The sequence below is a fragment of the Oncorhynchus mykiss genome, chromosome Y, assembly GCF_013265735.2.
Source record: "Oncorhynchus mykiss isolate Arlee chromosome Y, USDA_OmykA_1.1, whole genome shotgun sequence".
In the NCBI taxonomy this organism is placed as follows: domain Eukaryota; kingdom Metazoa; phylum Chordata; class Actinopteri; order Salmoniformes; family Salmonidae; genus Oncorhynchus; species Oncorhynchus mykiss.
Window position 1 is genome coordinate 13,054,901 of NC_048593.1, and position 27,614 is coordinate 13,082,514.

General features: G+C 42.6%; 1 protein-coding gene across 2 annotated transcripts in view; it reads left to right on the plus strand.

Annotated features, from left to right (window-relative positions):
* The window catches only part of LOC110509661 (homer protein homolog 1), a 70,119-nt gene that overhangs the window by 36,848 nt on the left and 5,657 nt on the right, over positions 1-27,614 (plus strand). The window contains exons 2-9 of one of the 2 annotated variants that reach the window (XM_021590677.2): positions 700-856; positions 5,260-5,391; positions 22,608-22,700; positions 23,060-23,131; positions 23,749-23,897; positions 24,727-24,886; positions 25,431-25,541; positions 25,872-25,952. In XM_021590677.2, the coding sequence (XP_021446352.1) occupies positions 700-856; positions 5,260-5,391; positions 22,608-22,700; positions 23,060-23,131; positions 23,749-23,897; positions 24,727-24,886; positions 25,431-25,541; positions 25,872-25,952 (955 nt within the window). The remainder of the gene's footprint in view (positions 1-699; positions 857-5,259; positions 5,392-22,607; positions 22,701-23,059; positions 23,132-23,748; positions 23,898-24,726; positions 24,887-25,430; positions 25,542-25,871; positions 25,953-27,614) is intronic. The other variant, XM_021590678.2, reaches the window with a different exon arrangement.

Here is a 27,614-nt window from a genome sequence, read left to right on the forward strand (position 1 = left end):
TCTCTCTCATCCTCTAAGTACCACACGGAGACCAACAATCCAGTCCGCTTCTATGGGTTGAACGTAAATGCTACTTTCCTGTACATTATATCAAAGTAAAAAAAGAGGCACTTTAACATTGAATCATTTTCATCAGGCAGCTTTAACAGTTTAAATGGCCCTGTACTGGGAATGCATCATCTTTAATGACCCGCTGCTCTATCATCTTAGCAGGGGCACATTAGCTGCAATGAATAGACTAGTGGAACATCATGTATCTCCGTTGCCCCTGTTTTACTACCTTAATGTACCCAGCAAGTCAGTTTGATTAACGTTAATGTAAACGTAACGTCCCTTCGTTTCTAGTAAATGATTTCTGTCTGTGGCTAGGTGATGTTTGTCTTTCTCCTGCTGCTATTAAAACTCCTTGCTAATGTTAATTGAGGTCCATCTGGATTGAAGAGAATGCACATCCATACTGGAATTGAAGTGTGTGTGTGTGTGTGTGTTTTCCCCTCCCAGTCATGGCCAGTGCAGTGCGCTGCAGGAGAGTGTGAATAATGGATGTTTGTCGAGATCTCTGGAGGCTGTGTGTGTGTCTCTCACCTACCTCAGCCCTCACACACTCCCAGCACTTTTCTTTCGCATGGCTCAGGGTGGTGAGTTTAATTCCCGTGTATATGCGGACTCTCCCACTCGCTCTCTCCCTCTCCTCTGCAGAGAGCAGCCTATCTTCAGTACGAGGGCCCATGTCTTCCAGATCGACCCCACCACCAAGAAGAACTGGGTTCCCACCAGTAAACATGCCGTCACAGTCTCCTACTTCTACGACAGCACGCGCAACGTCTACCGCATCATCAGCCTCGACGGCTCCAAGGTGTGTGTATTAAAGATTTGTAAAAAGGAAGGGGAAGATTTTAGAGGTTGCACGTGGTTCCCCTCTCAGCAAAGGTGATTTTATGGGGAGCGAATTAGAGGTGGCACCAGGCTGGCTGGGCTGGTGCCACCTCAGGCTCTGGGCTGGTAGAACTATAGATCAGTTAGAATCAATCATGGATTGATTTACGTGAAACATGTGCTTGTCTACTGTACTCCCTCTTCCCCCTCACAAATATTTAATCGTCCCCTCGCCCACGGACATGGACACAACCAGAAATTGAGCTGCAGTCTCACTCAACACACACCCCCTACATTTCCCACCAGTGTGTGTGTGTGTGTGTTTCCATGGCCAACGGTAGCAGCAGCAGTAGCAGCAGAGCCCGTGGTTGGTAATGGCGTGGGGGCGTTGTGGCCTGTTATGTTCTGTACGTCATAACAACGATTATTTTTGTCTTCAGAGGGGTGAAGGGGAGGAGGAACTATTTCAGCACCGCAACGGTTATGTAATGCTCACCACACACACACACACACACACACACACACACAGACACAGAGATAGTCCTCTGCTTCTCTCTCCACTGCTGTGTATGTGACCCTTGGTGGTGTGGAGCTACTGTAGCTAGCTAGCGAGTGGGTGAACTCAACTGTGGGGTTACCGTTACTGTGCTGTGCTGTGTTAAGCTTGAAACAGCAGGGAGAGGGTGGGCTGCACTGTGGCGCTGGCTACCTGCCTGCCGCTCTAGGATACACTCATCATTAACATCAACACAAGCCCACTGTGAGACACGCATAGACAAACACAGAACTTCACACACACACAACTTTCCGTAGAAAGTACATGCAGTAGTCCCTTTGTCCTGGCGCCAGGCCTGGTTCTAAAGGGGCAGTTGAAATGGGCTTTCTTGCATTGGAATTATATTCTGCTTATATCACGCTGTACCACAGTAAACATAACGTTCACATGCAGAGACTCTGAGACCATTGAGTGCTTTTTGATGTGGCGGGTTGGCGCGAAATCTGTAGCCCATCTCTCCTGTGCTGTATCAGCACGGTGGACAGCGCCCTACACATTAAAGCGAGGCCGGTAGTAATGAATATAGGCTACAAGATGGATAGGCTGTTTTGAAATAGGCGAATTACCCCTATGTGAATGCAGCCGTACACACAGCTGCCTTACCAAAAATAATGCAAACTAAACGCTACATATTCATGCACGCCAACAAAAACACTGAGTAGCAGTTTGGCTTCGAATAACGGCAGCCTATCAAAAACACTGAGTGGCAGTGTTGGCTTCGAATAACGGCAGCCTATCAAGAACACTGAGTGGCAGTTTGGCTTCGAATAACGGCAGCCTATCAAGAACACTGAGTGGCAGTTTGGCTTCGAATAACGGCAGCCTATCAAAAACACTGAGTGGCAGTTTGGCTTCGAATAACGGCAGCCTATCAAAAACACTGAGTGGCAGTGTTGGCTTCGAATAACGGCAGCCTATCAAAAACACTGAGTGGCAGTTTGGCTTCAAATAACGGCAGCCTATCAAAAACACGTTTCCAATACGTGCAGTTCTATTTACAACCACAGAAACCAATATGTTAACAAGAAAACCATCATAGAATGTATCTATTTCTATGATGAACCAACTCGATATGTAGCTATACCCAGGGGTGTCATTTGGCTAAGGAAATCATTTTGCCATTCCATACCCTGGCTATACCACCTAGATCTCTATAAAAACCAACCAGCTACACATGTAAAGTGTTGGTCCCATGTTTCGTGAGCTGAAATAAAAGATCCCCAAAATGTTCCAGAAGCACAAAAAGCTTATTTCTCTCACATGTTGTGCACAAATGTGTTTACGGCCCTGTTAGTGAGCATTTCTCCTTTGCCAAGATAATCCATCCACATCCGTCTTCTTCACCTGCGGGATCATCTGAGACCAGTCACCCGGACAGCTGATGAAACTGTTGGTTAGCACTACCAAATCATTTCTGCACAAACTGTCAGAAACCGTCTCAGGGAAGCTCATCTGCGTGCTCGTCATGACCCGATTGCACTTCGTCTCCGACTTCAGTGGGCAAGTGCTCACCTTCGATGGCCGCTGGCACGCTGGAGAAGTGTGCTCTTCACAGATGAGTTCCGGTTTCAATTGTACTGGGCAGATAGGCCGAGTGTGTGGCGTCGTGCGGGCGAGCGGTTTGCTGATGTCAACATTGTGAACAGAGTGCCCATGGTGGCAGTAGAGTTATGGTATGGGCAGGCATAAGCTACAGACAACGAACATAATTGCATTTAATCGATGGCAGTTTGAATGCTTAGAGATACCGTGACGAGATCCTAAGGCCCATTGTCGTGCCATTCATCCGGCACCATCACCTTGCGTTTCAACATAAGGCAAGGCCGCATGTTGCAAGGATCTGTACACAATTCCTGGAAGCTGAAAATGTCCCAGTTCTTCCATGTCCTGCGTACTCACCAGACATGTCACGCATTTAGCATGTTTGGGATGCTCTGGATCGACCTCTACGACAGCTTGTTCCAGTTCCCGCCAATATACAGCAAATTCGCACAGCCATTGATGAGGAGTGGGACAACATTCTACAAGCTACAATCAACATCCAGGTCAACTCTATGAGAAGGAGATGTGTTGCATTTCATGAGGCAAATGGTGGTCACACCAGATACGGACTGGTTTTCTGATCCACGCCTCTACCTTTTTTAAAGATATATGTGACCAACTGATGCATATCTGTGTTCCCAGTCATGTGAGATCCATAGATCTCCGTATGAACTGTAACTCAGTAAAATCTTTGCATTTTGCGTTTTTATGTTTTTGTTCAGTCTAGATTTGTTTCTTACCTTTTCCAGAAGAGTTGCAGCCTCCTTGAAGCTCTGGAACTTCCCGAGTATTCGATCATTCCAGTCTCCCCAAAATCTTTTTGTAAGATCCACCCTCAAATGCCAGTTTGATTAGTTGATCTTTCCTCGGGTGAAGCATGTTTCTTCTGTGCTGACTGAACACATTTGTCAAAGTGGAAAAGTGAATTCTCGCATGTAGCTGTGGCCCAGAGAATCGTGGCAGGATATCAAGTGGGGCCCATTTCTCCTCATTGGAGCAGGAGTGTGCGACTTCAGTCTGCAAAAACTGGCAAGCGATACTAAACTCAGCTTCCACCAAATCAGTTTTGCTTAGATCCAGCAGTGGTTTCACTTTTTTCCCCCCACATCTAGAAAGTCATGGCTCTCTGGGTCAAGGGCACACAAGGCCTCCACCAGTTGGCTGTTGCTTTCGCTGAATCATTCGGACATTTCACCAGTGACAGTATCCGACGTGCTGAAGAACAGTCTTTTACACTCAGTCTCTTCTCCTCTGTCCTGCCGGCCTACTGTACTGTCCGACACACATTGCTGGAGATTTGTTTGTGCATAACGTTGTCGTTTGCTTGGAGCTGGAGGAGCGTCAGTGCCACTTGGCACTGTGTCCAAATGGCTTGGAACTCGCTGTCACACCTCAGCTTCTAGATGCTCTCCAACGCACTGCGGACAAATTTGACTCCAGTGTAAAGATCGGTTGCTTTTGCCTGGAGTCATTTGTTTGGAGGATGGAGAAGACTGAGGATTCTGTGCACCATGGTGGCTGTAAACTTAAAGCCAGGGTTCCGTCGCCGCCTTCAGAAGTCCTTTAGCCTCGAGTCTTACTGCTGTGTTGTAAGAACACATGCATTCGCTGTCAACTTCACAATGCTGTCACAAGTTTTAAAAACGACTGACAATGTAGCCAGGTGCCCCCTCCTCATTTCTGATATCCGTCGGGGCAGTGGCAGATTAACTGATTCCAGCTAGCTAAATAGGCTATGGCTAATAACACTAAAGCTTTTTACAGCTAGCTAAATAGGCTAAGACTAATAACACTAAAGCTTTTTACAGCTAGCTAAATAGGCTATGGCTAATAACACTAAAGCTTTTTACAGCTAGCTAAATAGGCTAAGACTAATAACACTAAAGCTTTTTACAGCTAGCTAAATAGGCTAAGGCTAATAACACTAAAGCTTTTTACAGCTAGCTAAATAGGCTAAGGCTAATAACACTAAAGCTTTTTACAGCTAGCTAAGAAGCTATCTAAAATCTGTAGGCGTGAGACAGAGTGGAGGGAAGCATCTTCAACGGTAAACTTGAGCCCACACCTCCCACCCTCTCCCTCACCCACCTCCCTCACCCCCCACACACACACACACACACACACACACACACAGCCAGACACAGATAGCTAATTCATATTCAGTCGTTACTGTTGCTGTAGGCAACCTTCCAGAATACAAGCCCACTCATCTTAGACAAATGGGCTTCTACATAAAATGATCAGCATTGCTTTTGTGACTCATAGAACTCTTCTTCCTTTCCCAGGCAATCATCAACAGCACCATCACCCCCAACATGACCTTCACCAAGACCTCCCAGAAGTTTGGCCAGTGGGCCGACAGCCGAGCCAACACCGTCTACGGTCTAGGCTTCTCCTCAGAGAACAACCTGCTCAAGGTACACACACACACACAGCTAGCACACATTTTATTTGTCATGTGCACAGTTTACAGCAGGTATAAAAGGTGCAGTAAAATGCTTGTGTGCTAGCTCCCTCAGAATTGCATTACAATAAGCAATAATCAATATCAATAATAGTCCATTCAAATAAAAAAATAAGTAATAGAAGAGGTATTATGCAAAGTAATAGCCCGATATGTACACAATATGATATACAGAATAGGTAGCACATTCACTATGTCAAGTACTGTAATTACAATATAGGGGATAGTGGGGTAAGTTGAGCCACCCTTGTTTCTAGGAAACTATACACAAAATGAATCATTTGACCAAGTATTTAGGAAGAGGTCAGTTCATGGAGTCTGAAGGAAGAAACAACATGGAAAAAGTGGTACGCAAGTTAGGTCCAAAACCTTTTCTATATCTATGCTTGTATCTAAACCAAAGTAGATCATCATTTAAAGATTCTTTTCAGTTGGCATTCCATAAGCTTCAATATGAGGTCCTAAAAGTGCATCCTTCTAGCTGTGTGGGCTAATATAGTCAAAATGTTTCACTTGGGGTAAGTTCAGCCAATGGTTGAGCAAATGGCAAGTTGAGCAGATTGAAGTGTTTTCTTCTCGGGCATAACAGAAGGCCTTATTGCTGGGATACGAGGTAACAGCAGGGCCTGGCCCATGTTAGAAGTGTTAAAAAAAAGTTGTGTGTGTTTTAGGTGTTTAAACTGTGTAACCTTTTCACACATACCAACACGCCGGTGTGATCATTCTACAGTGGTCCCTGTAGCATACGATCAAACCAGTGTGATTAGAACACTTATTAAGAATGTCCAGTTTTTGGTATGACACAACAATCAGCATTTGAGCTGGCCACACTGTTTTTTCAGAAACATTTTGCACAAACACAGTCCTTACATAGTTATGTCCATAATAGGAGCAGTTTATTTTGGGATGCAATGTTCAGACATTCACAGAAGTAGCTACAGCATAACACCATCATCCAAACCGGATAAATGTAGGCTACATTCGTCCTAGAGTTTACCAGATTGACATAACACAAGCGGTCATATTTTTATAACTCTCGGCTGACATAAAGTACAATATGAATTAGCTAATAGCAATTACTATTTACAATTAATCACATCGCGGTTGAGCTCACCATTGACTGAAATAACTGAGTAAAACACTTTCTCGAAATCTAAAGTTGATCCGACGATGGGTAGTTTCTGCGCGCCGCCATGCTTGTTTTTTTCCGCATCAACCAAAGATAATAAGAGGAGACAAGATGAGTTTGGTCTGTTTTCAATATACATGTTGAAGGGGGTGTGTCGTCTACGATCATCCACTTCCCTTCATTCACTTCCGCAAATTTACTCGAAAGATGAGTGAACCATTCCTTCACCTCATTACAACATCGTTGGTCTGACAGATTACGTGACACCCAGAATGCATTGTATAATGTCAACAAACATGGCACCACACATAGCTGGCAAATATCTTAGCTCATTATAATCAGTACAACCTTCAAAAAAGTGTTTTACACACATCATAGGTGTCCATTACAATAGATGCAATAATCGGAATGCATTATTTGTCACCAGTAATTGAAAACATGTGAATAAAACTGTAAATACATTATGCTCCATACAACAGTGGGGCAAAAAAGTATTTAGTCAGTCACCAATTGTGCAAGTTCTCCCACTTAAAAAGATGAGAGGCCTGTACAATGTGATTTTCATCATAGGTACACTTCAACTATGACAGACAAAATGAGATGAAATGAAAAAAATGAAATTTGCAAATAAATGTTTTGCCCCACAGTACATACTGTATGCGCCTACAGTAGATATGACAACACGATATACAGAAAATAAGGAACTTACTTTGATAGGAACGCACACATGTCCAAAGTTATTATGTATTAGAAAAACAACAAGGAAGGCAAAGTGAACAGCAGCAAGAAAATGTTCCAATTCTTGCAAGACTGCGCAAATATATGCATACTTGATCTGCGCAAACATGAGTGAAGTGCGGTGGGCTCTTTTCGAAGAGAGAAGTTTATCCGGCTCAGTAAAGCCTCAAACATAAATTGTCCAAAACGCAGCAATGGGCTACTTCTGTGTGAATTTTTTCATTTTTTTTATTTCACCTTTATTTAACCAGGTAAGCAAGTTCTAATTTACAATTGCGACCTGGCCAAGATAAAGCAAAGCAGTTCGACACAATACAACAACACAGAGTTACACATGGAGTAAAACAAACATACAGTCAATAATACAGTAGAAAAATAAGTATATACAATGTGAGCAAGGGAGGTAAAGGCAAAAAAAGGCAATGGTGGCAAAGTAAATACACTATAGCAAGTAAAACACTGGAATGGTAGATTTGCAGTGGAAGAATGTGCAAAGTAGAGATAGAAATAATGTGGTGCAAAGGAGCAAAATAAATAAATTAATGAATGAGTAGGCGGAACACACCTCAATTCAATCTGATGTTAGAAAATACAACTTGTTAGATAAATTATTTGAAATTGACAAGTTGAAACAGCCTATAGATAATTAGCAGGCAGCGCGTGTTAAGTTTCCTGTTACGTAATAATCACATTTTGGAACAGTGAGTGCATTGCATGAAACAACTCACGCTGGGGCGACCGTTAGAGATATTTGGAACCCTACTCCACTATTTAAATATATTTAGTCCTACCTCAGGTCAAAAATGGGAGACCACCACTTAACACACCCTTGTAACTCTTCTGATGTCAAGTCTTGCACACCCAAATACCTCTTTGCAGCTGCCACCACAACCTCAATTCTCTGTGACTTATTTTCCATCCCTGCAGTTCAGTTGATAACCATTGCTATAAATGCTAAAAAATCCAATCTCACTGAAACATACAGTACCAGTCAAAAGCTTTTACACAGCTACTCATTCAAGGGTTTTTCTTTATTTTCACTATTTTCTACATTGTAGAATAATAGTGACGACATCAAAACTGTGAAAGAACACATATCATGTCATGTAGTATATCATGTAGTAACCAAAATAGTGTTAAATTAATCATAATATATTTTATATTGGAGATTTTTCAAAGTAGCCAACCTTTGCCTTGATGACAGCTTTGCACACTCTTGGAATTCTCTCAAACAGCTTCACCTGGAATGCTTTTCCAACAGTCTTGAAGGAATTTCCAACTATGCTGAGCATATGTTGGCTGCTTTTCCTTCACTCTGCGGTCCAACTCATCCCAAACCATCTCAATTGGGTTGAGGTCGGGTGATTGTGGAGGCCAGGTCATCTGATGCAGCGCTCCATCACTCTCCTTCTTGATCAAATAGCCCTTACACAGCCTGGAGGTGTGCTGGATCATTGTCCTGTTGAAAAACAAATGATGGGATGGCTGATCGCTGCAGAATGCTGTGGTAGCCATGCTGGTTGTATGCCTTGAATTCTAAATAAATCACTGACAGTGTCACCAGCAAAGCACCCCCACACCATCACACCTCCTCCTCCATGCTTCACAGTGGGAACCACACAGGCAGAGATCATACGTTCACTTACTCTGCATCTCATAAAGACATGGCAGTTGGAACCAAAAACCTAATTTGGACTCATCAGGCCAAAGGACAGATTTCCACCGGTCTAATGTCCATTGCTCGTGTTTCTTGGCCCAAGAAAGTCTCTTCTTATTATTGGTGTCATTTAGTTGTGGTTTCTTTGCAGAAATTCGACCATGAAGGCCTGATTCACGCAGTCTCCTCTGAACAGTTGATGTTGAGATGTGTCTGTTATTTGAACTCTGTGAAGCATTTATTTGGGCTGCAATTTCTGAGGCTGGTAACTCTAATGAACTTATCCTCTGCAGCAGAGGTAACTCTGGGTCTTCCATTCCTGTGGCGGTCCTCATGAGAGCCAGCTTCATCATAGCGCTTGATGGTTTTTGCGACTGCAAATTTTCCACACTGACTGACCTTCATTTCTTAAAGTAATGATGGACTGTCGTTTCTCTTTGCTTTTCTGAGCTGGTCTTGCCATAATTTGGACTTGGTCTTTTACCAAATAGGGCTACCTTCTTTATACCACCGCTACCTTCTCACAACACAACTGATTGTCTCAAATGCATTACTACATGATTTCATGTGTTATTTCATAGTTTTGATGTATTCACTATTATTTTACAATGTAGAAAATAGTAAAAATAAAGAAAAACCCTTGAATGAGTAGGTGTGTCCAAGCTTTTGACTGGCACTGTATATCACTTGCTGGCCTATCCCTCTGTACTGGTACATATCGACTACTCACACCACTCCTCTCAGGATCCCTCCCACTTGACCCATCGTTCTCTACTTTCTTCACTGCCTCAGCATATGACAACTTCTGCACTACCTGCCTATCTCGCACCAGACATTTCTGATCCCCAGCCCCATGGGCACCCCTACAATTAACACATACCACTACCTTCCCCAATGCTACACATTCCTTTGTCTCATGCGCTTCTGCACACTTCTCACACCTAGGAACCTCCCTCATACACACTGCTGCTACATGCCCATAAGCCTGACATCTGTAACAACGTAATATATTCGGCACAAAAGCTCGTACAGGATAACTTATATATCCTAACATCACTTTGTCGGGCAAAGAATCAAAACTTAAAATAGCAGACAACTCTTCTGTTCCACCACTCACGCCACCCTGTCTGTGTCTCACCAAACGACGTCTCACCACCGGGAATGTCTCACCACCGGGAATGTCTCACCACCGGGAATGTCTCACCACCGGGAATCTTCCCCTTCATTTGGTCAACTTTTACATTTACCACTATCCCAGGAATCACTCCTTTCAATGGCGCCCTCTTCTTGAGAGCGAAACAATTCACATTTCTTGCCCCCATTTGTTTAACCTAGAGCATCTTCTACCTCAGACCAGCAGAAACACAAACAATTACCACCCTCTTCCTCCCTCTCTCTCTTAAACCTCCTCTGCCTCTCTTTTTCCCTCCATTCCTCCTCCGTATTCCAAGTATACGTCTCCTTATGATAATACTGCACTTCTCCTGACGTACATCTTGTTCTTGCCTGTAACCGGCTGTCACAATCTTCGTACAATCAGCACGAACCTCTTAGGATGTAGAGCTCAACAGTGCATCCCACTTATAAAGCAGCTGCTTCGTCTTGATGTTCTTCTTTAACAAAAGCTACCACAACGCTTTTCCATTTCAAACAAGCGCGCTCTTCCAACCACCATCCACCGTCTCACTTCATGTGCTTGATACCCCCCACCGTAAATTATGTATGTCTATTCTTTATACAATTTAGGCACCTGATCTGAGCCAAAGGGGAGACTAGGCATCTACCATGCCACCACTATCAGATTAGGGGGGGGGGGGGGGGGCAAATGAATTTTGTCCCTCCAGTTTGGTGCTGAAATCACCCTCTAAATGAACTTGTCATTTTTTGCAGATTAAGTGTTTGAGCTAGTAATGTATCAAAATATTTTTTTACAAATTGGCTATGACAATTTTTGGATTTCACCCCCATCTCAAAATGGAATGGTTTTGACTGTTTGGATGTTTTTAGTGAGCTTCTTTCTTCCTCCCACTTTGGCCATGCAGTTAATGATGGGACGTCCGTCTCTTTTTACTGACTCAAATCTTTTCGACTCGTTCAGACAAAAGAACAAATCTTTCAACTAATTTCACTATTTTGTGTCGGCAATGCCCAGAGCATGCAGGTCCCTCTACCGGCGAATGATTAACTGAAAACTTGAAAGTGTCATGATTCTACAAGCCTCTTGTTCACCATATGGGGCTTATTGGAGTGGTCATTTGAGACTAAGATTTGTCAAAGTGTGTTTTAAACAATGTACATTTCTTGATTGCTAGGCATACAAATACAATTATTTCTTGATACATTTTAAACGAGGTCTAGTTGTGGCCACAACCCGGACTAGATTGTGAGCGACTCATGGCGGAATGACGTGAGGGTGTTAAGCACAATATTGTTTTACAAACGGCAGCACCCTAAACGATTAGTTTTCGAGTTTGTTTAGCAGAGGCTGTGTATGTTTTGGTTCTACAAAGCTGTGTTTATATGTCATATAGGACAGCCTGTTGGTGGTTGGAGCACCTCTCTGGAGCCGCTGAGCCGGAGGAGAGTGTATCAATCCTGCTACAGCGGTGGTTCCCAAACTTTTTATAGTCCCGTACCCCTTCAAACATTCAACCTCCAGCTGCTCTAGCACCAGGGTCGGCGTACTCTCAAATGTTGTTTTTTGCCATCATTGTAAACATGCCACACACTTTTTAACCATATGTACATGTACATACTACCTCAATCAGCCTGACTAACCGGTGTATGTATGTAGCCCCGCTACTTTTATAGCCTTGCTACTGTATATAGCCTGTCTTTTTACTGTTGTTTTATTTTCTTTACCTACCCATTGTTCACCTAATACCTTTTTTTGCACTATTGGTTAGAGCCTGTAAGTAAGCATTTCACTGTAAGGTTGTATTCGGCACACGTGACAAATAAACTTTGATTTGACACACACACACACACACACACACACTGTACGATACACTCATTATTATGTTTTAATAAGTGTGCGTTTTTGTCACAACCTGGCTGGTGGGAAGTGACAAAGAGCTCTTATAGGTCCAGGGCACAAATAATAATATAATAATAATAATCAGTCATTTTGCTGTTTTATTTAACCATCTTACATATAAAACCTTATTTGTTCATCGGAAATTGTGAATAGCTCACCACAGGTTAATGAGAAGGGTGTGCTTGAAAGGATGCACATAACTCTGCAATGTTGGGTTGTATTGGAGAGAGTCTCAGTCTTAAATCATTTTCCACCCACAGTCTGTGCCTGTATTTAGTTTTCATGTTAGTGAGGGCCAAGAATCCACTCTCACATAGGTATGTGGTTGCAAAGGGCATCAGTGTCTTAACAGAGAGATTTGCCAAGGCAGCATTCTCTGAGCGCAGCCCAGTCCAGAAATCTGGCAGTGGCTATTTTCACAGAGCTGCTTGTTGCAATTTTGATGAGGCTCTCTTGTTCAGATATCGGTAAGTGGACTGGAGGCAGGGCATGAAAGGGATAACAAATCCAGTTTGTGTCATCTGTTTCGGGAAAGTACCTGCGTAATTGTGCACTCAACTCATTCAGGTGCTTCGCTATACAGTGATGGAGAGATCTGTGTGTTGTCCTTGTTACTGCAGACCGAGAAGAGCTCCAACTTCTTAATCATAGCCTCAATTTTGTCCCCCACATTGAATATAGTTGCGGAGAAATGTAATCTTAGATTCAGATCATTTAGGCGAGTAAAAACATCACCCAGATAGGCCAGTCGTGTGAGAAACTCGTCCTCATGCAAGCGGTCAGACAAGTGAAAATGATGGTCAGTAAAGAAAACTTTAAGCTTTCCTCTCAATTTAAAAATGTGTCAATAATTTGCCACTTGGTAACCAGGGCACTTCTGTATGTGTGTGTGTGTGTGTGTGTGTGTGTGTGTGTGTGTGTGTATAATATTTTTTTTTCAGAGGGTGGATCAGCTTTAATATTGCGGATAGATTGTTGCTCCCATCAATGTAACTGTCTGCATCATTTCCAATCCCCCATATATTTTTGGGATATATATATATATATATATATATATATATATATATATATATATATATATATATATATATATATATATATATATATATATATATACACACACAGTGGGGAGAACAAGTATTTGATACATTGCTGATTTTGCAGGTTTTCTTACTTACAAAGCATGTAGAGGTCTGTCATTTTTATCAAATATACACTTCAACTGTGAGAGACGGAATCTAAAAATCCAGAAAATCACATTGTATGATTTTTAAGTAATTAATTAACATTTTATTGCATGACATAAGTATTTGATCACCTACCAACCAGTAAGAATTCTGGCTCTCACAGACCTGTTAGCTTTTCTTTAAGAAGGCCTCCTGTTCTCCACTCATTACCTGTATTAACTGCACCTGTTTGAACTCATTACCTGTATAAAAGACACCTGTCCACACACTCAATCAAACAGACTCCAACCTCCCCACAATGGCCAAGACCAGAGAGCTGTGTAAGGACATCAGGGATAAAATTGTAGACCTGCACAAGGCTGGGATGGGCTACAGGACAATAGGCAAGCAGCTTGGTGAGAAGGCAACAACTGTTGGTGCAATTATTAGAAAATGGAAGAAGTTCAAGATGACGGTCAATCACCCTCGGTCTGGGGCTCCATGCAAGATCTCACCTCGTGGGGCATCAATGATCATGAGGAAGGTGAGGGATCAGCCCAGAACTACACGGCAGGACCTGGTCAATGACCTGAAGATAGCTGGGACCACAGTCTCAAAGAAAACCATTAGTAACACACTACGCCGTCATGGATTAAAATCCTGCAGCGCACGCAAGGTCCCCCTGCTCAAGCCAGCGCATGTCCAGGCCCGTCTGAAGTTTGCCAATGACCATCTGGATGATCCAGAGGAGGAATGGGAGAAGGTCATGTGGTCTGATGAGACAAAAATAAAGCTTTTTGGTCTAAACTCCACTCGCTGTGTTTGGAGGAAGAAGATGGGTGAGTACAACCCCCAAGAACACCATCCCAACCATGAAGCATGGAGGTGGAAACATCATTCTTTGGGGATGCTTTTCTGCAAAGGGGACAGGACGACTGCACCGTATTGAGGGGGGATGGATGGGGCCATGTATTGCGAGATCTTGGCCAACGACCTCCTTCCCTCAGTAAGAGCATTGAAAATGGGTTGTGGCTGGGTCTTCCAGTATGACAACGACCCAAAACACACAGCCAGGGCAACTAAGGAGTGGCTCCGTAAGAAGCATCTCAAGGTCCTGGAGTGGCCTAGCCAGTCTCCAGACCTGAACCCAATAGACAATCTTTGGAGGGAGCTGAAAGTCTGTATTGCCCAGCGACAGCCCCGAAACCTGAAGCATCTGGAGAAGGTCTGTATGGAGGAGTGGGCCAAAATCCCTGCTGCAGTGTCTGCAAACCTGGTCAAGAACTACAGGAAAAGTATGATCTCTGTAATTGCAAACAAAGGTTTCTGTACCAAATATTAAGTTCTGCTTTTCTGATGTATCAAATACTTATGTCATACAATAAAATGCTAATTAATTACATAAAAATCATATAATGTGATTTTCTGGATTTTTGTTTTAGATTCCGTCTCTCACAGTTGAAGTGTACCTATGATAAAAAAAATTAACCTCTACATGCTTTGTAAGTAGGAAAACCTGCAAAATCGGCAGTGTATCAAATACTTGTTCTCCCCACTGTATTTAGCTGTACCATGATATCTGCATTGCTACTAAGTAAACCTCCAATTGGTCCTCACTATTCCACCCGCTAAAACCACTCCTCAACCTGAGTTCGGTTGTCATGCCCGGTGGACCATCCCTGGATCCCTTGGCTCCGGAGAGACCAGGACCCACTCTTCGAAAAGAGCACACAGTGCCACCTACAGAAGCAGACCAACCGTCAAATGCATTTCCATCGCCCTCACCTCGATTTGTATTATGTATAGCCATTCAAAATATATATATATATTTTCCATAATTAGCCATTAATATTTGTAGTAATGTAGGCAGATTATGCAAAGGATTTTTTACCTCTCACCAATCTCACCATTACCAAAATTACATTATGACATGCAATTATTATTTTAGCAAACAATTATTGTGATTCATCCTATATTGTCTCTAACATCTTATACTCCCTCGCAACAGTTGTGGGATACACACTCATCCCCTTTCCGCCACAACAACCATAGACTCAGATTCTCAACAGTTGCGCCATCCCAGAGCCCAACTCAAGAAAGGTCTTGATTTACGAATGCATATATAGTTGCAGCTGTATGAGAAGGCCTGCAAAACTGAGCAGACAAATGGGCAGAAATGGGGAGATTTGATTAACCATCGTCACGTCCTGATGGAGGTCCGATATACCCCCTTACCCCTTACCCTGAAACACCCACACACGGTCTCCGGTAGTGACCATATTCCCAAGCATCTCCATGCAGTCAGACCTTTGATTTTGTGCCACCATGACCACAATAATATGCCCCCTCGCTGAATGTCCGAGTGTGACCCCCCCCCCCCCCCCCCCCCCCCCATGGGTTACTGCTGCTAGTGTTGCCAGCACTGCCACTACCTGGGTGGGGGCACCCCACCGGAATCCCCACCGGCTAGGTACAAGGTCGTCAAGGTTCTCATTAGCAGCTTTGAGAATTTCCTTGTATATTATGCTCTCCCATCAGGGGGCTCTGGCTTTGCAGGACCAATCCTGCCAGGCAGGCTCATAAACTTGAGGGGGCAGTGCTGCTCTAGAAAGTATCTGACCACATTATGGCTGCATACAGACCGCTTACAGCAGGCCCATAAAACAGATAGGGACTTCTTAGTATCTGGGTCATTCAGGTGGGAGTCTAGGGTAAAGGGTTGTGGACCGTTCCATCAATATAGGGCCATAAAGAAATACATTAGATGCATAATTGATTTAAAAAAATGTAGTTCCCCATGATAGGACAATAAATCAATTAGATGTATAATTTATTTTAAAATACTGTTCCACCATGATAGGACAATATATAAATAAGATTTATAATTAGTTTATCAAATATATATCCCTCATCTGCACAAAATTGAAAACTCTCTCACAACCACTGCTCACAGAAATACATTGGTTCTGGGATATACAACCATTTCCTTTCTCACTCACTCAATGCCACACTTTCCCAAATACCAAAAAACACACACCACACCATCCATCTCAATACATCCACACATACCCACATACTGTGCCTTCTGTCTGATGTTATTATCTCCACCATGTTGAATTAGTGCTTTTGTGTTCCAATTAGTTATTTGAAGATAGATTGAAAAGCTATATGTATTTTTTGTATTATTGCAATCCATAACAGGGCTAGAATTGTGTCATTATTTGCCTCTGAGAACTTTGTAATTTTTAGAATAGCCTTGGCGTAGCCTTTGTCTCTGAACAACTGGTTATCAATATACAGTTCGTCGACTACGAGAGCTACGCGTTTCCCTTTCAATCGATTCTCCTTGAAGATTGGATGCAGAACTTTGTGCCGTTCTGCAATTTCCTTCGGGAACTGGTCATACATGCCTATTTTCGTGCCAGCAAGTCTTTTACCCAGGCTTTTAACCATTATTTTTATCTTTAAAGAAAGCAAATTTGGCAACGATTGGGCGTTTATACCTCTGCACTCTCTGTCCGAAGCGGTGTACACGTTCGAGTTGGATTTTGTCGATAGCTTCGCTTGGGATCTGGAGCGCTGTAAGGAGGAACTCTCTAACTACAGATTCAGGAACTTCTCCTTCTTTCTCTTGGATACCTGTAAGTACCATATTCTCTCTCATGGATCTAGTCTGTATGTCAAGTAAGGCTTCTCTCAAAATGATGTTCTCCTTTTTAAGGTCATTAACTTCGGTTTCAATCTTATTGACTGTCCCTTTTTAGTTTGTTTGTGTCTTTCTCCAATGTCGCAGCTTCTTTGTCACTCATCTCGAGGCTTGCCTTCAACTCTTTTATATCCTTACCGACTAGTTCAAGTGTGCCCAGTTTGTCATTTATTGATTTTTAACAGATCGGTTTCGACCTTTACCATTCCGGGTAGTGAAAAGATTAAAACGTCTGTGTGTGTAGAAGAGTCACATTTTCGTTTTGAAATAGTTGCTCATATTTAGTCTAACTTACCGATATTGAATATTACGTGTTTATCTTGAGGTGGTCTACACACCTGCGTTCAGTCCACAATCTTCCTTCTAGGCAGGTAGATTCTGGGAGCACTTCTGTATGTTGTAAAAGCGTTACATGGTCGCTGCCCATATCATTGCATAGTGCAGAAAATACACAAGAGTTCAGGGGCCTTGCTTTAAATCCAATCAAAGTTTATTTATCACGTGCGCCGAATACAACAGGTGTAGACTTCACAGTGAAATGCTTACTTACAGGCTCTAACCAATAGTGCAAAAAAAGGTGTTAGGTGAACAATAGGTAAGTAAAGAAATAAACAGTAAAAAGAGGCTATAAAAGTAGCGAGAGACACCGGTTAGTCAGGCTGATTTGAGGTAGTATGTACATGTAGATATGGTTAAAGTGACTATGCATATATGTTGAACAGAGAGTAGCAGTAGCGTAAAAACTTTTAACAAAGTTAAGGATTTTCACTGTAGTGCCTAAAACGTCTTTCAAGCTGCCAGGCATCCCTTTGGCAGCAAGAGCCTCTCGGTGGATGCTGCAGTGGCATCGGGAGCAACTGCTTGCGTTATCACTCCACTATCTCTCCCTGTCATGGCTTTTGCACCATCAGTAAGCATACCAACACATCTTGACCACCAAAGTCCATTTGATGACACAAAGCTGTCCAGCACTTTAAAAAATATCCTCTCATGTTGTCCTGGTTTCCAGTGGTTTGCAGAAGAGGATGTCTTCCTTAATTGACCCCCCATAAACGTAACGGACATATACCAGGAGCTGTGCCACGCCGGCCACGTCTGTTGACTCATCCAGCAGTAACGCATAGAATTCATTGGTTTGTATGCCAAGCAGAAATGGTTTCAAAACATCTCCTGCCATGTCAGTGATGTGTCGTGAAACAGCGTTGTTTGATGAAGGCATTGTCTGTATAGTTTTTTGGGGGCCTTTTCCCCCAAGCATTGTCCCAGCCATATCCACAGCAGCAGGAAGAATGAAGTCCTCCACAATAGTATGGGGCTTGCCTGTCCTAGCCACTCGGTAGCTCACCATAAAAGACGCTTCTAGACCCTTCTAAATAATGGTATCTGTTGCTTTTATACATGTCTTACTACTCGAAAGTCGCCTTATTTCTCGCTCAAAAAACTCCCGTGGCTTATTTTCCAAATTGGCATGTTTTTTCTTTCTTCTAAATGTCTGCGCAAGTGGGAAGGTTTCATCGAGTTGTTAGATGGTACTTTTGCACATATAACACACTGTGGCTGAGGAAAGGCACTACTCCCAGTATAAATGAACCCCAAATCAATGTAGTTCTCATCATATGTGCACCTCTTCCATGGTCCAACATCCCTGTCTGTTGTTCGGTGCTTTCCCGGGTAAAGGGGCAGTAGCTCTTCGGCTGCATCAGATTCACAACTGTCAGTGTCCATGCTAGGTTGGCTAACAACAAATGTAGAATTACTGATGCTATCATTGGATGTGCTCATGGAAGCAGAACAACTTGTCGTCGACAGGTGCAGGTGTAGTACTGCTGGTAGTAGCAGTACTACCAGTAGAGCTGGTATGTGTCTCTATGGACGCGGGCCTTACTTTTTTTAAACCATTTATCCATTTTCGAGCAAAGGGAATGAGCAGCAGCTACGTTTGGCTAGTGGAATTCCCACGAGAGAGTAACGGTTAATGTGTCACATTCTGACCATAGTTCTTTTGTGTTTTCCTTGTTTTAGTGTTGGTCAGGACGTGAGCTGGGTGGGCATTCTATGTTGTGTGTCTGGTTTGTCTATTTCTATGTTTGGCCTGATATGGTTCTCAATCAGAGGCAGGTGTTAGTCATTGTCTCTGATTGGGAACCATATTTAGGTAGCCTGTTTTGTGTTGTGTTTTGTGGGTTTCCTGTCTTTGTGTTTGCTGCACCAGATAGGGCTGTTTCGGTTTTGCCACGTTTATTGTTTTGTAGTTTGTTCATGTTAAGTGGCTCTTATTAAAGAACCATGAACTTCAACCACGCTGCGTTTTGGTCTGCCTCTCCTTCCCAGGAAGAAAACCGTTACATAATGTGATTTGGATGTTAATTATTTGTTTAGGCTCCCTGTATTTGACATTGTGTTGTTATTTCGCTGAACACCAGATGGTTTCATTTTATTTTTGGCAGTGAAACGAGGCTACTCAGGTGAGAGAGAAAAAACTAACCCAAATGTATAGCCCCGTTGGAAAATATAAATGGACTGTTTGAATTTTTTATAATTTTTTTTTTTTTAAAGTTAAGCGCATTTTTATTTGGCGTACCCCGACGGCATTGAGCGTACCCCTGTTTGAGATGTCGTGCTATAGGACTCATTGAGCGTACCCCTGTTTGAGATGTCGTGCTATAGGACTCATTGAGCGTACCCCTGTTTGAGATGTCGTGCTATAGGACTCATTGAGCGTACCCCTGTTTGAGATGTCGTGCTATAGGACTCATTGAGCGTACCCCTGTTTGAGATGTCGTGCTATAGGACTCATTGAGCGTACCCCTGTTTGAGATGTCGTGCTATAGGACTCATTGAGCGTACCCCTGTTTGAGATGTCGTGCTATAGGACTCATTGAGCGTACCCCTGTTTGAGATGTCGTGCTATAGGACTCATTGAGCGTACCCCTGTTTGAGATGTCGTGCTATAGGACTCATTGAGCGTACCCCTGTTTGAGATGTCGTGCTATAGGACTCATTGAGCGTACCCCTGTTTGAGATGTCGTGCTATAGGACTCATTGAGCGTACCCCTGTTTGAGATGTCGTGCTATAGGACTCATTGAGCGTACCCCTGTTTGAGATGTCGTGCTATAGGACTCATTGAGCGTACCCCTGTTTGAGATGTCGTGCTATAGGACTCATTGCAGCCAGCGGGTCAAATGAACAAGTCACTGAGAAAAACGAATCATGACTCTCGAGTCAGTAAAAATAGTTGTTCAAAAAGAACGTATCGTTTGCGAACTGCACATCACTACATGCAGTTTGCCTCACAAAAGTGATTCCTCATTATGAAATCATCAAATTTAACGTGTATATCTAAAAATGACCATATGCACTGATAGTTTAAATCAAATCTATTACTGATGGTACACCTGAACAATCTAAATCAAATATATTACTGATGGTGAACCTGAACAATCTAAATCAAAACTATTACTGATGGTACACCTGAACAATCTAAATCAAATCTATTACTGATGGTACACCTGAACAATCTAAATCAAATCTATTACTGATGGTACACCTGAACAATCTAAATCAAATCTATTACTGATGGTACACCTGAACAATCTAAATCAAATCTATTACTGATGGTACACCTGAACAATCTAAATCAAATCTATTACTGATGGTACACCTGAACAATCTAAATCAAATCTATTACTGATGGTACACCTGAACAATCTAAATCAAATCTATTACTGATGGTACACCTGAACAATCTAAATCAAATCTATTACTGATGGTACACCTGAACAATCTAAATCAAATCTATTACTGATGGTACACCTGAACAATCTAAATCAAATCTATTACTGATGGTACACCTGAACAATCTAAATCAAATCTATTACTGATGGTACACCTGAACAATCTAAATCAAATCTATTACTGATGGTACACCTGAACAATCTAAAGCAAAACTATTACTGATGGTACACCTGAACAATCTAAATCAAATCTATTACTGATGGTGAACCTGAACAATCTAAATCAAATCTATTGTAAGCCACGTTCAGCATGTATAGCCAGATGAGAGTTGTGTCTCCGTTAGCTCACTTTTTTACACCAGTAAAATACCATTTTCAACCGTGCATAGATAACAATAACCTAGAGAATTACGTGGGTTGTCACTCATCTAATGAAGCCTAATATTGCGCAAGACATTTTAGCATTTGAATGCTGAAGGTGCCGCGCAGATGTGCAAGATCAGGAACAGGCCGACTACATCTCGCAAAGCTGGGCACAGTGCGCAGTTTGACACTGAAGATGTCACAAAAGGTGAGGTATTTTTTGGGATGGTAGAGAGAAAGTAATATGAGCAAAACCATGTTATTGAATCTGCGATTTGTAACGTTTGAACGTTTTCTGACCGACGCACTCTACATTAGGATCGGTTTGGAACCGACGCCGTCATATCCTAAACATTTGAAACCGTCACATCCTTACTATATTTCCCTTGTCGGAGTGATGCTGAATGTTAAAAATGGCTCAACTTACCACTCATATACTAGAGCAGCTGTGTGTGTTCTTGTGGGTGGTTATGTGTGTGTGTGTGTGCTTGTGTGTAAGGGTTGGATGTGTGGAGAGTCAGTGCAGATAGGCTCTAGGGTGCAAATAGTCACTAAAGTCATAGGGTTAGCTGTTTTGCATTCTGATGGCCTGTGGTAGAAGCTGTCTCGGAGCCTGTTGTTCCGAGGCACTGTTGTGTCGTCGGCAAACTTAATGATGGTGTTTGAGTCATGCATGGCCACGCAGTCATGGGTGTACAGGGAATACAGGAGGGGGCTCAGCACACACCCCTGCTTGCCCCCATGTTGAAAGTCACCATGGAGGAGGTTGTTGTTGCCTATGCTCACCGCCTGCGGTCTGCGTGTCAGGAAGTCCAGGATCCAGTTGCAGAGAGAGGAGTTCAGCGATGAGCTTTGAAGGGACTATGGTGTTGAAAGCTGAACTGTAGCCGATGAACCGTATTCTCACATAGGTATTCCTCTTGTCCAGCTGGGATCAAAGCACTTCATGATGACATAAGTTAGTGCTTCAGGGCGATTAGTCATTTAGGCAGGTTACCTTTGTTTGCTTGGATACAGGGTCAATAGAGCTCGCCAGCGTGTCGTCCTAAAACCAGGAAATGAGTTACCTCTGGTTCGTTCAGCCTTCCCTATGGGGAAAATTTAATGAGGAAAGAATAGGGTTTTTAGGATAAACGCCCCCCAAAAAGTTCTGAGGTAAACACAGGCTTAGGAGATCTTCTACGTTTTGTTCTGTGAGATATCAGTCAGTTAACATGACCTTTATGAATTATGAAGCCTTCATGTGCTTATTTTTTCATTACATAAATGCTTCAAAGTTCACAAAAAGTTTTGCTGATAAAGATTATCTCATAGAACAAACGTATAAGATCTCCTAAGCCTGTGTTTACCACAGACCTTATTTTCTGCGTTAATCGGAAAAATCCTACGGAAACGCCATTCATTTCCCCATAGGCCTTGTCCAACGAACCTTGGCGGAGTTGGTGCCTACAAAAAGACGCCATTACTATTTCTCTCTATGGTGGACATCCTGAAGCATGTGGGGGATCACAGACTTGGACAGGGAGACACATACGCAAGCTTACGCTCACAAACACGCGTGTGCGTACAGACACACACATCACAAACGCACAGACTGGTTTAGTCAGTTTGGTCTGTGTCTTTGTGGTTCTTTCACAGTTTGCAGAGAAGTTTGCTGAGTTTAAAGAGGCAGCTCGGTTAGCCAAGGAGAAATCCCAGGAGAAGATGGAACTCACCAGCACCCCTTCTCAGGTAATCCCAACCACAAACACCCCTAATCCTAACCCCATCCTCATGGGGTCTTTGGACCAGGATAACCCTTCCCTTACATATATTATTTATTTTTTTCCCGGAAAACAATGGGAGTGAATCTTAAATGATATAAGTATCATAGGAAGTGATTGGAAACACGACCCTGCAAAAGCGTCAAGTCCCATGGATGAGACGTTAAACTGATTCCTAATGGGAGTGTCCGTGGTCACAACTCCCATAGCAAGAGTAGTGTGTTCACTCCAGTTTCCTGGCTAAACTCCCAACCTGGCCACCCAACCACCCCCAGCTTTCAATTGGCTCATTCAACCCATCTCTTCTCCCCTGCAACTCTTTCCCAGGTCGCTGCAGTTAAAAAGAATGTGCTCCCAGTACTTCCCAAAGTACCTCCCAAAGTACCTGTAAGAAAGAAGGTAAAATGAAATCAAAATCATTGTCATCTGACCCCAGTCTCAGATAACCCTCCTGCGTCGCCTCCTACCCCAGTCCAGCGTTGACACCTCCAGCTTCCACCCAACCCTAGGCTAACACACTCCAGCCCACCCCTTCAGGGGGTCTCCCCAGAATGTTGTCACAGCAGTATCTTAGAAAAATGGATGTACAGTATATATTTAAACCAGATTTGAACAAGGTGTTGAATGGCACTGTTCCACTCTTTGGGGAGAACCCTGCCTTCCGCCGTGGATTAACAACCCCTCTCTCTCTCCCATCCTAATATCAGATTAACACCCAGATTAATGAACTCCTTCTCAGTCTCAGATGAACGCTCTTATCTCCCAATGTCAGATATTTATGCTCCCATAAAGTGATGTTTCAGGCTCACTTAAAAACACATAGTCCTACTCACTTGAGAATAAACAAACTCATTTGAAAAACTAAATGTAACATCACTTTCTGTGGAGTATAAATCATTTTTGCAGATATTCTCTCCACATTACACCAGTCTTTTCTTTGCCCAGCACATGAGAACATACAACAACAGTTTATGGGTATTTTTATTATTTTAACCTTCTGGTTTACGTCATTCCAGGAGTCAGCCACCGGCGACATGCAGTCACCTTTGACCCCGGAGAGCATCAACGGTACTGATGACGAGAGGGGAACCACCCCCGAAACGCCGCAGTACCTCCCCGAGCCCCGTGCCGAGCCATCTCAGAACCAACTGCCCTTCTCTCACAGGTAAGAACCAGGCTCTAAAACCCGGGGGCAGGAGTAGGGTGCCAAGCCCAAAGAGAGTGCACCTTATTGGGCAACGCATGGTCGGACGGTGGACGAAGGCTGAAGAAATGAACACATTCAGTTCTGTGGAAATGTTAAGCTAACACCAATTTAAATACAAAAACTGTCTTCCAATTCCCTAATTTAAAATTCCCTCATCTTCCTCTGTTACACGCTGAACAGACGCAGTACTCCACAGTGCTCCCATGTTCAGCCTAGTAATGGGGGGGGGGGGTTTAACTGTCCACTGGGACCTCTCTTTAGAGTGATGGTTTAAAGTGAAATTGGCACAGCAGCAGTACAGTGCGTGCGTGCGTGAGGTTCGCCCGGCCAGGCCTTGGATGTGTCTATTTATCCATCTCTTATTCATGTGGTCCCAGAGCCCCTGGACAGCAGTAAAGTATTACATTAAAACACTCTGATTTAATTATGAATTACTAAATGAATGGAAATGCTCTCCATATTCACTATATGTGGTTCCCCTTATGTCACCTCTGCCCTCTGAGCTTGGTAATGCTGATGAACAGGAAGTTGAACATGTATAATTTGTACATTGCTGCTGGAATGGTTTAGTATTCTACCCAAGAGTCAAATGATAGCATTTCTATTCTTCAGGAAGACAATTATGACGTTTTATCTGAGATGGAGTGTTAATCTTGTGGTCTTAAGACCACTCAAGACTACAAAAAAAGCATTCATGTCCTGGTCTAAATCAGTCTGGATCTTGGTCTCCACTCATGGTCACCTAAAAACTTCTGAAGTTTATGGTTGGCTGTCTGTCTGTCTCTAGTTCGTCCAGTATAAACAAGCACTGGGAGGCCGAGCTGGCAGCCCTGAAGGGCAACAATGCCAAGCTGACAGCAGCTCTGCTGGAGTCCACAGCCAATGTCAAACAGTGGAAACAACAACTGGCTGCTTACCAGGAGGAGGCTGAGAGACTACATACACGCGTAAGACTGACTAACTTTATAAAGTAATAGAGAGAGAATACACAAATGGCTAAGATAAATTAACTATACAAACTAGTAAGACTGAGTTTATAAACGGGTAAGAGAGCAGACCTGGTTTTCAATACATGTGTATTTGATGATCTGTTATTTAAATACTTATTTTCTGTGTTTTTTTTGTTTTTCTTTTCAAATAATGTGGCCCGAATCAAAAACTTGTATTGGAACTTTTTGAAAGTATTTTCAAATACTTATTTTTCAAATTATTTCCAAATACCTCCGTTAAATGCATGCGAGTGTTTTTGAGTCAGTGTATTTGACTCTTTTTAAATACATACCAATACTTTCCAAGTGTATTTTCAAATACATTCCAATATTCAACTACTTGTCTTTACAAATAAAACATATCGGAATACTTACTTCGAAGTGTAATGTGAAAGTAATTGAGATATTAGAAATAGAACAAACGGATCAGAATGGTTACGCAAAGAACATTATACATATTTTTTTTTAACTGTATGATTACCCACACTGTGTATGTCCTCAGGTGACAGAGCTGGAGTGTGTGAGTGGTCAGATGACCGTCATCAAATCCCAGAAGACTGAGCTCAACCAGACCATAGAAGAACTGGAGTCGGCATTAAAGTCCAAGGAGGAGGTAAGGAGTGTGTGTGCGCAAGTGCTTGTGGCATTTAAACTGCATTTGTGAGGGAGAAAAGCATACATGTAAGCCCTGTGTCTTTAGAGCCATTCCAGTATCCCTGCACATTGTAAGTTTGGTACTGGCACTGACCCTGTATATAGCTTACATTCTCCTTTTTTCTTTCCTCATCTCTTATTTCTCCTGGGGTTTTTTTTGTTGGTTCAACTATTTTGACATTGAATACTGCACTGTTGGGAAGGGCTTGCAAATTAAGTGTTTCACTGTACTTGTGCATGTGACAAATAAAACTTGAAACTTGTAAATGTATCTCTTCCCTCCCTGCAGGAACTGGAGAGGCTGAAAGAGGAAGTGGAGAGCGCCAATGAGTTCCAGACTGAAAAGGAATCACTAACACAGAAACTGCAGGCGAGACGAATGAACACACCGCACTGGGCCTTTACACACCTGTTCAGTCAGTCAGCTTCGGTACAACATAGTGTGGGCAGTGGCACTCTCGTGACTTCAGTTGAAGGATCTAAAATTACACCTGACAAGGCCAATGAAATCTGCGCCTCGCTGGAAGCCCCGCCTTCCACAGGAGATAAGTTTGAGGCATCAGATTCATTGATTCAATTATTCCTCTCTTCACCTCGGTGTTGACAGGTAGGATTCACGCTGCCAAAACAAACATTTGGAACACGGGACTGTCTTATGTGGCACTAACTAAACGGTCCCTTAGCGGTTGAGCGTGCTCATCCCCTGGATAATGATTGGAGAAAAAATGTATGAAGTTACATATCGGGATATTATTTTTGACGATATATCGTATAGTTTTGACAATATTACAATATAATTTTTGTGCTTGTTGGCTGTACCTGCCCAAAACTTCAGCATAGCTTGTTCTCCATCTTTCTAAATGGGAAACCAATTTCACCGTCTTCTTGGTAAGCAACTCCAATGTAGATTTGGCCTTGTGTTTTGTCCTGCTGAAAGGGGAATTCATCTCCCACTGTCTGGTGGAAAGCAGACTGAGCTAGATTTTCCTCTATGATTTTACCTGCGCTTAGCGCCATTCCATTTCTTTATTATCCGGATAGTCTCCCCTGTCCTTAACGATTACAAGCATACCCATAACATGATTCAGCTACCACTATGCTTGAAAATATGGAGAGTGGTACTCAGTAATGTGTTGTTTTGGATTTGCCCCAAACATAACACTTTTTATTCAGGACAAATAGTAAATTGCTTTGCCAAATTTTTGGGAGTATTACTTTAGTGCCTTGTTGCAGACAGGATGAAGGTTTTGGAGAACAATAAATATTCTGTACAGGCTTCCTTCTTTTCACTCTGTCAATTAGGTTAGTATTGTGGAGTAAATACAATGTTGTTGATCCTCAGTTTTCTCCTATTGCAGCCATTAAACTCTATAACTGATTTAAAGTCCCCATTGGTCTCATGGTGAACTCCCTTAGCGGTTTCCTTCCTCTCCGGCAGCTGAGTAAGGAAGGACGCCTGTATCTTTGTATTGACTGGGTGTATTGATACACCATCCAAAGTGTAATTAATAACATCACCATGCTCAAATGGATATTCATTGTCTGTTTAAAAAAAAAAAAACATTTTTTATCCACCCTTCTTTGCGAGGTATTGGAAAACCTCCCTTAGCTACGTATATTAAATAAAAGAGATACCCAAGCAATTCCACCGTTAGACGGGTAAAAAAAAAAGCAGACATTGAATATCCCTTTGAGCATTGTGAAGTTATTAATTACACTTTGGATGGTGTATCAATACACCGTCACTACAAAGATACAGACGTGCTTCCTAACTCAGTTGCGGGAGAGGAAGGAAACCGGTCGAAGAAAGCCTGTACAGAATACAAAATATTCTAAAACATGCATCCTGTTTGCAACAAGGTACTAAAGTACTACATTTTTGTCTTGAAAACTAAGTGTTATGTTTGTGGAAAATCCAATTACGGAATACTACTCTCAATATTTTCAAGACCTGAAAATGGTTGTCTAGCAATGATCAACAACCAATTTGACAGAGCTAGAATAATTTTGAAAAGAGTAGTGGGCAAAGGTT